This window comes from Arachis duranensis, chromosome 4, assembly GCF_000817695.3.
Source record: "Arachis duranensis cultivar V14167 chromosome 4, aradu.V14167.gnm2.J7QH, whole genome shotgun sequence".
Lineage (NCBI taxonomy): Eukaryota > Viridiplantae > Streptophyta > Magnoliopsida > Fabales > Fabaceae > Arachis > Arachis duranensis.
In genome coordinates this window covers 30,988,633-30,999,670 of record NC_029775.3, presented here as the reverse complement: position 1 = coordinate 30,999,670, position 11,038 = coordinate 30,988,633, and the positions used below count along the sequence as shown (strand labels likewise).

The following is an 11,038-nucleotide window of genomic DNA, read 5'->3' as shown; positions in this document are numbered from 1 at the left end:
TTGTGATTTGTGAATAATCAGTTCATTTTATATTTTTTTAAAGAATTTAATTTTAATAAATTTTATATATATATATTAAATTATTTAATTTTATGTCAATAAAAAATATGTAACTCAAAGATTCTGGAATTTTTTATTTAAATAAATTAAAAAAATATTTTATTTACTGAAATGAATAATTTTAAAAATTATTGTGAAAATACGTAGAATTATTTATTTCGTTTACACTACAATGTAAACGAGATACGTATAAGCTAAACGAGATACGTGTCAAATTATAACGTTTACAGTGTAAACGAGATACATTAAGACAAATTTCGAACCGATATAAAAGGATGTGTCTTTGGCATTCTCCACATACATTTCATATCTTTTTCTCCTGTGTTTTTCTTCCAGAAAATAGGCCAATATGTCCACTAATAACGGATATGTGGTTGTGTGTATATCTTAATTGTCGTATGAGGAACAGTGACAATGGGGTGATATTTAAGTGTGATAATCCATTATTGTTGCGCACCCAGCGCGTAAGTTTGCTGTCCGAGTTGAAGAGTCTGATATTGAGCAACCTTGGTGGTTTAGGGAGAAAAGAGATCGAAAAGGTGGGGTATAAGTTGCTAGCATCGTTGGGTAATGGAGTTTTTCGATTTCATCTGTTTTGAATCCAAGGTGAAGAGCATGTGCGACTCATGTTTGACATCTATAGAAGAATCATGGCGGAACAAGTGATGGAGCTTTCTGTCGAGTTAGGTGATGTTGGTGGTAGTGGATCCATCCTCTCAACTTTTGTGCAGGATTACCCACCTCTCGCACCACCACCAATTCATGTTGCTAGTCCAGTAAAAGACTTGAACGTGAGTGATGAAGACTCCAACGAAGAATACGTTGCAGATAGTAACAATAGTGATTCCTTTGAGGAGTTTGTACTAGAAATGCCAGTCGAGGCAGCGGTATGCTATGCCTCCCCGCTCCCCCACCAGATTTCAGCGCTATCAGATGTACCAAGTCACTATCATGCATTGAATCTAGACGCAATGCATGAGAAATCTACGTTTTTCAACACCAGAAAAGACTATTACAACCTAGACGATGGGGTGGAGTTTCAGGTCGGTCACAGATTCAGAAGCAGAGCTGCAGTAATACAGGGTGTGGAGAACTACAGCATTCGCGGATAAGTATCGGGTGGTCGAATCGGACCAATTAAAGTACCATGTGCATTGCCGCAAGCTGCAACTGGATGTAATTGGAGTCTCCGTGTAGCCCTCCGACAGAACCTCGGATAGTGATGACGTCAAGTTTAATTGTGGCGTATTTACTCACTTATGATTATTATATTTGGTGTAGTTTCCAACCATGAATGGTTTATTTCGTCAGGGAGGTTCGGAGGATTGGTGAAGCGCATATGTGTTTAGCACCAGTCATATCCCAAGACCATCGACAGTTGGATAGCAGCCTCATCTGCAAGGTCATCATGCCGTTGATACAGTCTAACCCATCATGCCATGACAGGTGGAACATGTAGGTCTCCGGACGCCAGCGCTCCACGAATGCCGTGATCAGGGAATTGTCAAAAACGAAGTCCCTGAGAGGCACCATGTCGCAGAAGTCAACTTCCCTCAAATACGGAACGATGGCATTTGGTAATGGAAGCGTGTGACTCATTCGCCGAGGCAGAAGCAAGCAAGGCCTCTGATAAAAAATAACTGATCACAATTAGAAAAAAATTGTACACGTACATCGACATAACAAACTGAGTTAATTACTATATACATTTATTTAATAGAAATTTACACATATAGACTAACCGAATTTATGTCAATAAAACTTTTTACATTAGTATTTACTTAGTTAATTAATAAATATTTCTTCAATACATTACTTAAAATAAAAACATTGACTAAACTAACTAATAATCTAATCCACAAACTTTTACTTAATAATTCAATTTAGATAACTACAAAATTACATAATTGTTCACTTAATGTAAAAAATAACTTTTATTTCAATAGTTAATAACTAAATTAATAAATTAAGAAGCATGTAACCAATAAATTAACTTCAACGGTTCAAAAATATCTATCTTAATATTTAATATCTACATTAATAATTATGTAATTAAAAACTTAATTACAAAAAAATGAGAACCACATTTCTAGAATTATACCCTATCAATGATCTGTTGCTAGCGATACATTTGGCCACCTAAATCATGAATTGTATTTTAGTTCTTGTCAAGTATTATAACCATGGCTATACATATATGAAATAACCTAAATGTCAAGATAACAAAACTAACTGCGAAGTTCGTTGTTCCAGCCGTGCATCTACGCGCGCCATCTTCGTCTTACTAAAAAATATGATTAGAAAATGATAGAAGAGAGGAGAAAATGGTAGAAAGGTTGGAAATGGAGTCCAGAACCTCGCTGTAAACAAGATACACACATATTACATGCACTGTTAAACGAGATACGTGCAAATTCCTACGAATTTTCGTAATAATTTTTAAAATTATTTATTACAGTAAATAAAATATTTTTTAATTCATTTAAATAAAAATTTCTAAGATTTTGTAGGAAAAAAAAATACTTAAGTTTGAAATTTATTACTTAGGTCCGTTTGGGAAACATCAAAAAGTTACTTTTTTCAACTTTTGACTTATAGAAAGTTACATTAATGTGTTTGGTACAATTTTTTAGATAAAATTTTAACTTTTCAAAAAGTTATTTAAGAGCTTTTGAAGAAGTTAAAAAATGTGACTTCTCCTATTTTCAAAAGCTATTTTATCACTCTTATTTAATGCACAACTTTAAAATAAGGACTTCTATAATAACTATCCAAACTCAAAATAACTTATTTAAAAGTTATTATTAATAAAAATCCTTATATTTTAAGTTCCTTTTTCAAAAGAACTTATTTAAGAAGTTTAGCCAAACTAACTCTTAATTTGGATGATTGGTTAGTGTTTTTGCCCCCTCAAAATTTTCCCCCCTCAAAATACGTTGAAGTTTAAGGAATATTTTAAGGTTTCGACAATAAAAACAAAAAAGAGAATATTTAAGGATTTAAATTCTAGCAAGTGATTAAAAAAATTGAAGAGTTGAATCACCAGATTATAGTTTCATGATTATCTAATTATGTATTTTACTTAAATGGAGAGCAGTTAGTAGGCAATAGAAGAACCTACTTTTTTGTATTTGTTGTTTGGGAAGATAAATCATTTTATTAATTAACAAAAAATTTTATACATCTGTTGAAATCCCATGAGATAATCAATTCATCTAACTTAAACAAATTATGAAATTATTATTACAATTGGACAACAAAAATATTAAAATAACATACACTACACATGATGCAACATTTCAAAGTCATGTGACCTGTATCAAATATAACACCTAGTCACCTGCTTCAAACATTGCCTTCCGTAACCGATACCAACCCATACATAATGCTTCAACATAACTGTATCCAATCATGGGTGATCAATTTTCCCTTGAATCTATACTGGGAGTTTCAAAAAACAGAAGGCAATGAACACATAAATATGAAATATCCATAGAAATCAACTAAACTCAGTTTCTGATGCCCCGAGCTCTAGGCCTTGGACAAATGTACGGAGGCAACCGTTTATGATACGAGGGGCTGCTCCATCACAAAACCGTTTAGCAAGATCCACAGCCTTCAAAACAAACATACACACATTGGTAAGATATAATGTGTGAAGAAATAAAGAAGGCTAATGCTGGAGAGAAGAAGGGAAAAAGAAAAGGATGAACCTCATTGATGACAATTTGGTGTCTTGTATCGAGCACCGTCATTTCAGACATTGCCAAATGCAGAATAGAAAGCTCTAAAATCCTGCCTGCAGGCTCGTTCTGCATGTATCAATAGACAAGATAAATTACTATAAGCATATTATTATATAAGGGATACAATAGAGATAAGATACAAAATTATAGTAAGATTATTAACAACTTAATTACAAACGCAGAACTCCCCAAAAAAAGAGTTATTTATATATTACATGAATATCCGCTGAAAATAAGGTGATAAACATGGATTACTTAGTGGTAATGGTGATATCACTATCAATAGGGCATTTGGTCTAGTGGTATGATTCTCGCTTTGGGTGCGAGAGGTCCCGAGTTCGATTCTCGGAATGCCCCAAATTTTTAGATTGTATAAGCCAAGGTTTTTAAAATAGGCTAAGAGGTGAGCCAGTGAGTTATATTAAGAGGTCGCGGGTTCGAGTTTCCTATCTTTGGTAAAAAAAAAAAAAAAAAATGAAAAGGAATTCAAAGATTATTTAATAGATAAATCAAAAACAGCATACAATAATATCTTTAGATTACTAAATCATTAAAATTACAGATCTCAAAGAAGAAAAATCAATAAAAAAATGCGAAAGCTATATATAATATACATACTAATATGAAATACATGCTTGCAATAAACATGAACAGATAAGTTAACCTCAATTTGAAAACCTACTCACTAAATTAAAAATGAAGTGATGTCATTGACAACAGGGCATTTGGTCTAGTGGTATGATTCTCGCTTTGGGTGCGAGAGGTCCCGAGTTTGATTCTCGGAATGCCCCATTTTTAATTTTTCCACTTCATATAAGAGATCATTTTCTTCTTTCTTTTTGAAACTTAAGAGATTTATTTTCTATCATCATCAATGCAGCATATAAAAACATAATAGTTTTGTGACTAGCAATCTGCAGGGGACTCAGTAAAGTGTAAATGTGCAAGGCACAAACAATAGAGCAATCAATTTTTTGTTTTACATTACACACGTCCTTTCTTAGGGGACCTACATCCTCTTTTGCAATCGGTTTCGGTACAGAAAGAATTTGTATAGTGTGAACCGCACAGGGGTAACTGGATCGTAATCTGTCTAGCTTAACAAGCTTGCTTAAGCGTTGGTTTTCAATAGGGAGAGCTTCATTTTCATATTCTGGATCTAAAGTAAAGCAGGAGTTTAATTGTATACATTGTATGAAACACAGCTAAATAAACATGAATAAAGAACTTAAAGTCAATTTGAAAAACTACACACTAAAATAGTGATGTTTTGTCATTGGCCACTGGCCATTTGGTCTAGTGGTATGATTCTCGCTTTGGGTGCGAGAGGTCCCGAGTTTGATTCTCGGAATGCCCCATTTTTAATATTTTGTTCCCTTCATATAAGAGATCTATTTCCTCATTTTCTTTTTCCTTCTTTTGGAACATCAAAGATATCTATGTTCTATCATCATATCAATTCATCATACAAACTATAATGGTTATGTGACTGGCAATCTGTAGGGGACTCCGTTGTGTGTAAATGTGCAGGCCAAGATTTTATATAGTGTGAAGTGTTCAGGGGTAACTGGATCATAATCTCCCTAGGATGACAGGCTTACTTAAGCCTTGGTTTCCAATAGGGAGAGTTTCATTGCATATAGTATGTGAAATACAGCTAACAAATAAACATGAATAAAGAAGTCAAAGTCAATTTGAAAAACTGCACACTAAAATAATAGTGATGTGATACCACTGACAACTGGGCATTTGGTCTAGTGGTATGATTCTCGCTTTGGGTGCGAGAGGTCCCGAGTTCGATTCTCGGAATGCCCCGTTTTTAATATTTTGTTCCCTTCATATAAGAGATCTATTTCTTCTTTTTCTTTTTCCTTGTTTTGAAACTTCAAAGATATCTATGTTCTATCATCATATCAATTCATCATACAAACTATAATGGTTTGTTTGACGGGCAATCTGTAGGGGACTCTGTTCTGTGTTAAATGTGCAGGCCAAGATTTTGCATAGTGTGAAGCATTCAGCGTTAAGTGGATCATAATCTGCCTAGGTTCACAAGCTTGCTTAAGCCTTGGTTAATTGGTTTTCAATAGGGAGAGTTTCAGGTTCAGGATCTAAACTGAGGAGTTTCATTGAATATACTATATGAGATACAGCTAACAAATAAACATCAATAAAGAAGTCAAAGTCCATTTGAAAAACAACACGCCAAAATATAGCGATGTGATGTCATTGGCAACTGGGCATTTGGTCTAGTGGTATGATTCTCGCTTTGGGTGCGAGAGGTCCCGAGTTCGATTCTCGGAATGCCCCATTTTTAATATTTTGTTCCCTTCATATAAGAGATCTATTTCTTCACTTTCTTTTTCCATGTTTTGGAACTTCAAAGATATCTATATTCTCTAATCATATAAATTCATCATACAAACTATAATTGTTTTGTGACTGGCAATCTGTAGGGGACTCTCTTCTGTGTAAATGTGCAGGCCAAGATTTTGTGTGGTGTGAATTGTTCAGGGATAACTGGATCATAATCTGCCTAGGTTGACAAGCTTGCTTAAGCCTTGGTTTCCAATAGGAAGAGTTTCAGCTTCTGGATCTAAACGCAGGAGTTTATTGTATATACTATATAAGATACAGCTAACAAATAAACACGAATAAAGAATTCAAACTCAATTTGAAAAACTACACACCAAAATAATAGCGATGTGATGTCCTTGGCAACTGGGCATTTGGTCTAGTGGTATGATTCTCGCTTTGGGTGCGAGAGGTCCCGAGTTCGATTCTCGGAATGCCCCATTTTTAATATTTTGTTCCCTTCATATAAGAGATCTATTTCTTCATTTTCTTTTTCCTTGTTTTGGAACTTCAAAGATATCTATATTCTATCATCATATAAATTCATCATACAAACTATAATTGTTTTGTGACGGGCAATCTGTAGGGGACTCTCTTCTGTGTAAATGTGCAGGCCAAGATTTTGTGTAGTGTGAATTGTTCAGGGATAACTGGATCATAACCTGCCTAGGTTGACAAGCTTGCTTAAGCCTTGGTTTCCAATAGGAAGAGTTTCAGCTTCTGGATCTAAACTGAAGCAGGAGTTTCATTGTATATACTATATGAGATACAGCTAAGAAATAAACATGAATAAAGAATTCAAAGTCAATTTGAAAAACTACACACTAAAATAATAGTGGTGTGATGCCATTGGCAACTGGGCATTTGGTCTAGTGGTATGATTCTCGCTTTGGGTGCGAGAGGTCCCGAGTTCGATTCTCGGAATGCCCCATTTTTAATATTTTGCTCCCTTCATATTAGAGATCTATTTCTTCTCTTTTCCTTTTTCTTCTCTTTGAAACTTAAAAGAGATCTTTGTTCTATCATCGTATCAATTCATCATACAAAAACATAATGGTTTTATGACTGGAATTGTGCAGGGGACTCTGTCCAGTGTAAATTTGCAAGCCAAGATTTTGTATAGTGTGAAAGCATTCAGGGGTAACTGGATTATAATCGACCTAGGTTGACAAGCTTACTTAAGCCTTGGCTTTAAATAGGGAGAGTTTCATGTTCTGGATCTAAAGTGAAGCAGGAGTTTCATTGCATATAGTATGTGAAATACAGCTAACAAATAAACATGAATAAAGAAGTCAAAGTCAATTTGAAAAACTGCACACTAAAATAATAGTGATGTGATACCACTGACAACTGGGCATTTGGTCTAGTGGTATGATTCTCGCTTTGGGTGCGAGAGGTCCCGAGTTCGATTCTCGGAATGCCCCATTTTTCAAAATTTTCTTCCCTTTGTAAAAAAAATAATTTTTTTTTCAAGACTAATAATATTAAGTGTTAGCTTCTACTAGGAGTTGTTTCATGTTCAGATCTAAAAATGAAGAAGGGAAAGGATGGCCTGTAAAAGGGGAAAGATGGCATCTCTCAAATATCCCAATCATTGACACAATCCTTCTCTCCATATAGGTCGTGAACCAAAGAATATAAGTTATTTGCAGAAAAACAGACTATTTAATCTCACAGATAAGAAGAAAAGCATCTCGTATTTTATATTAGAAACCATCCAAATTTCACGGGCTTATAGTTTATAGCTTTTATGTTCAGATACAAAAAGTAATCTCTTGTATCGACTGCAATAGATAGAAGATTTAACCAGAGAATGGAGGAAGCAAAACAAACAGCACTGTATAATGTATTATAAAACTTTGTGGTACTTTTGCATGAGATATTCTTTTTCTCATTCCCTCAAATAGAAATCCTTAAAACTATTACTTGTTCCCAAGGATGATCAAATGTAGGAAGGAATAAATAAAGTTAATCATCTACCCTTTTCTTAATATATTGTCCCTTCTTCCTAAAGATGTTCAATGTGGCACATGGATGAATAAGTAGATCATGATTAATAAGATATAAGTTTTCCAACTGCCAGAAGAAACTATGAATAGTACTTGCATGAATTATGACATCAACATTAGCATCCCATCTATCCCTCGCTGCAACTAATAATTTCCTAGTGAACCTGCAAATAAAGCATGGTCTTACATTATTATCCTCCCTCACGGCATTCACACACTTAGGAGCAATCAATCTTGCAATGTTAGGAAGGAGGGGAGAAAGGGATACAAACTAGAAGCTTTATCTAACATTTCAAGTTTGATATAGCACTATTATGAAAATGTTTTACCTCAATATCAGTTTGTTGTATACTAGCTTTGGAGGAGCTGCAAGGACTTCAGCTTCTGGCATGCGGAAAACATGTTTTAAACAGTTTGGAGATGGCAGCAACAAAACAAAATATAGAAACTGAACAGGAAATAAATGCAACACAGCCAGGTGAAAAGTTCCCTGGGCAAAATGCAAGAGAAATAATGAAGGCTGTGCTGAATTTATGAAAACTCTTACTTTATACCATAATTGTAAAACTTTCACCAGTACTTGGTGCCTGAACGAAAAGCTGTTAAATAAAAAGTTGTCGTGCTTGAGTGCCAAAGTTCTAATTCACAGAGGGTTTAATGACCACATAAACCCTCATACAAACATACTGTCAACAACTCAAAATAAGGGTGTGGGTGCGTTTGGTTTGCATTTTCATTTTCAGTGATTTCTATTTTCAAAATTTTGTGAAGAAAAAAGAAAAAACAGGAAGTGAAAACAAAAAAAAAAAATAGGATTTTACTGTTTTCGGTGTTTTCTCTTTTTTCTTCACAAAATTCAGAAAATAAAAAATACTGAAAATAAAAACAGAAAATGAAAACGCAAACCAAACGCATCCTAACATTTTGAGAATAGCTTAAGACATGCATCGGATGCTTGGATTGCTAAACATCCAAACTACTGCAGCAACAACCAAGTTAAACTGCTATTTACATTGAAATAAAAATCCTGTTATTGTATTAATGTATTTTAGTGATGTGAACATGCTAGACTTTCAACATTGAATTATCATAAGAAATATCAAGGAGGTTAGCTACTGATGCCTGGTTTTAAAGCAACATTAAGAACCAGAAAAGAAATATAAACTTTTCACCATGAAAACTGATTAAATTGCACATTCACAGTAAATCAAAATGATTGCCTTCTTTCCCAGAGCCACAAAAAGTGTGAAGATTAGATATCAAATCTACAAATCACGAAAATACTTGATTTTACAATTCTGGCAAACAACTTAGAAGTTATGACAAGCATGTCCAACACAATTCAATTTCAATGCAGCAGCAAGAATTTCACTTCCAATATCTATATTGAGTTATTGACAATAACAAAAACAACTACTGCTAGTTTAATTTTAGGCCACAGGCAAGGTTCAATTATCTTTTATCACTGTTTTTTAATTTTTAAAAAGAAAGGAAAAAAGAGGGAAAATGGCTTTGAACAATTTTTACCAACAGCAGACTCCTTCTCAATGTCACTTAGCAGTTCATTCTCTTCTTCAACAGATTCAACAGTAACAGGTGGCCCTCCAAAACTCATATGATTATACTTCAACAACTTCTCCTTGTCAAAGTCATAACCGGGTTCTGAAACCAACCAAAAGTTAAAAAACAAACACATTCCACTTACAATACTCAACCACATGACATAACCATAATTCAAGGTCCCAACTTCAAACCAAACAAAACGCCAACCGTTACCTCGCCGCTCATTCATCCGTTTCTCGAACAACCGAACCGGGTCCAAACCTTCCAAGCAAGAAGCATAAATTATAGACCTAAAATCGCAACATTCCAAAACAAAAAAAAAGAACTTTGAGAATCAGAATTTCAGAAGCAACACGAGTAAATAAATAAAATGCAAGGAGAATAAACTTGGAGTAATTTCAGTTTACAGAGCAAGTTCTCTGGCGGCTCTGGGGCTGCAAAACCTGCCGGTCTTGTCGATTTTGGGCAAAGCGGAAGCGGCAAAGGAAGAGGCGTCGGTTTTCTCCGAAACGGATGCGGTTTCGTGGAGAGCGAGTGCAGAGCTACGGTGTGAGTTTCGAGAGGAAGCTGTCAAGACGGTGCGTTTGGGAGTGGAGAGGGTTTTTTGGAAGTGATTAAGTGAAGAAGGGAAAGTGAAGCGTTGGAAGAGAATGAAGTTATTGTTGGGTTTGGTAGGGGTTGGAGAGGATAGGGGTAGCAAGGTTCCCTCCATTGCAGCTAACGCAACTTGCACGGGGTTTTTCAGGTTCCAAAGTAATTTACTAATTTTAAATATCTCCCGACATTCCTCAAGCTCCTACTTTTTATAGAGTGATAGGCAGGATTTTGGGGGTTAATGCTAATATTGAAAGAGAGTTAGATACTCGAATAATTTTTTAACTAACTCCAATTAAATTGGATTTTTTTTATTTAAATTATTTAAATATATTTTTATGTGTAATTTATAATGTATTTATGTATTTGTATTAATCTTACACATTTTGAGTACAGAAGAACCAAAACCTAAAAAAGCACAATCCAAATACTCTATACCTAAGATATAAATACTTTGAAAACATGTGCATAAGCCAGGTGTATTGTATCTAGGATATCACCTTAAGTAATTTTCTGGTACTGTATCCGAAATACCGCCATAATAAGTATGGTGACATTGTATTTGGGGTACGTGGATACATAATAGAAAATATCTATATAAGTAATTTTTTGGCTCATTCATTTTACATTCATCTTTTTTCTATTTATTCTTTCTTTTTTTCTTCCAAAAAAAAAAAAAACAAAAGAAGCTAGTAAACATTTTTTTTTTGT

At 34.4% G+C, this 11,038-nt stretch overlaps 1 protein-coding gene and 7 non-coding genes across 8 annotated transcripts; 7 read left to right on the top strand and 1 right to left on the bottom strand.

Moving 5' to 3' along the window:
- Positions 1-3,258: 3,258 nt before the first annotated feature.
- On the bottom strand, positions 3,259-10,517 carry LOC107484005 (uncharacterized). Its single transcript, XM_052260928.1, has 8 exons — positions 10,141-10,517; positions 9,947-10,023; positions 9,698-9,832; positions 8,500-8,554; positions 8,264-8,334; positions 6,738-6,753; positions 3,774-3,876; positions 3,259-3,676 (listed from the first exon to the last, which is right to left on the bottom strand). Exons 1-8 carry the CDS (start codon positions 10,443-10,445, stop codon positions 3,560-3,562), a joined length of 879 nt encoding a protein of 292 aa, XP_052116888.1. The 5' UTR covers positions 10,446-10,517; the 3' UTR covers positions 3,259-3,559.
- On the top strand, positions 4,092-4,163 carry TRNAP-UGG (transfer RNA proline (anticodon UGG)). Its single transcript has one exon. It is a non-coding gene; the product is annotated as a tRNA-Pro (tRNA).
- On the top strand, positions 4,526-4,597 carry TRNAP-UGG (transfer RNA proline (anticodon UGG)). The gene has a single exon. It is a non-coding gene; the product is annotated as a tRNA-Pro (tRNA).
- Positions 5,550-5,621, top strand: TRNAP-UGG (transfer RNA proline (anticodon UGG)). Its single transcript has one exon. It is a non-coding gene; the product is annotated as a tRNA-Pro (tRNA).
- Positions 6,045-6,116, top strand: TRNAP-UGG (transfer RNA proline (anticodon UGG)). The gene has a single exon. It is a non-coding gene; the product is annotated as a tRNA-Pro (tRNA).
- TRNAP-UGG (transfer RNA proline (anticodon UGG)) lies at positions 6,530-6,601 on the top strand. The gene has a single exon. It is a non-coding gene; the product is annotated as a tRNA-Pro (tRNA).
- On the top strand, positions 7,020-7,091 carry TRNAP-UGG (transfer RNA proline (anticodon UGG)). The gene has a single exon. It is a non-coding gene; the product is annotated as a tRNA-Pro (tRNA).
- TRNAP-UGG (transfer RNA proline (anticodon UGG)) lies at positions 7,514-7,585 on the top strand. The gene has a single exon. It is a non-coding gene; the product is annotated as a tRNA-Pro (tRNA).
- Positions 10,518-11,038: the final 521 nt, after the last annotated feature.

Excerpts from the sequence above, each read along its gene's own strand:
- LOC107484005 (XM_052260928.1), bottom strand. The coding sequence starts at position 10,445 with ATGGAGGGAACCTTGCTACCCCTATCCTCTCCAACCCCTACCAAACCC. Across the intron at positions 10,024-10,140 it reads GCCGCCAGAGAACTTGCTCT|GTCTATAATTTATGCTTCTT; the intron begins GTAAACTGAAAT and ends TTGCGATTTTAG. Across the intron at positions 3,677-3,773 it reads ACCAAATTGTCATCAATGAG|GCTGTGGATCTTGCTAAACG; the intron begins GTTCATCCTTTT and ends TTTGTTTTGAAG.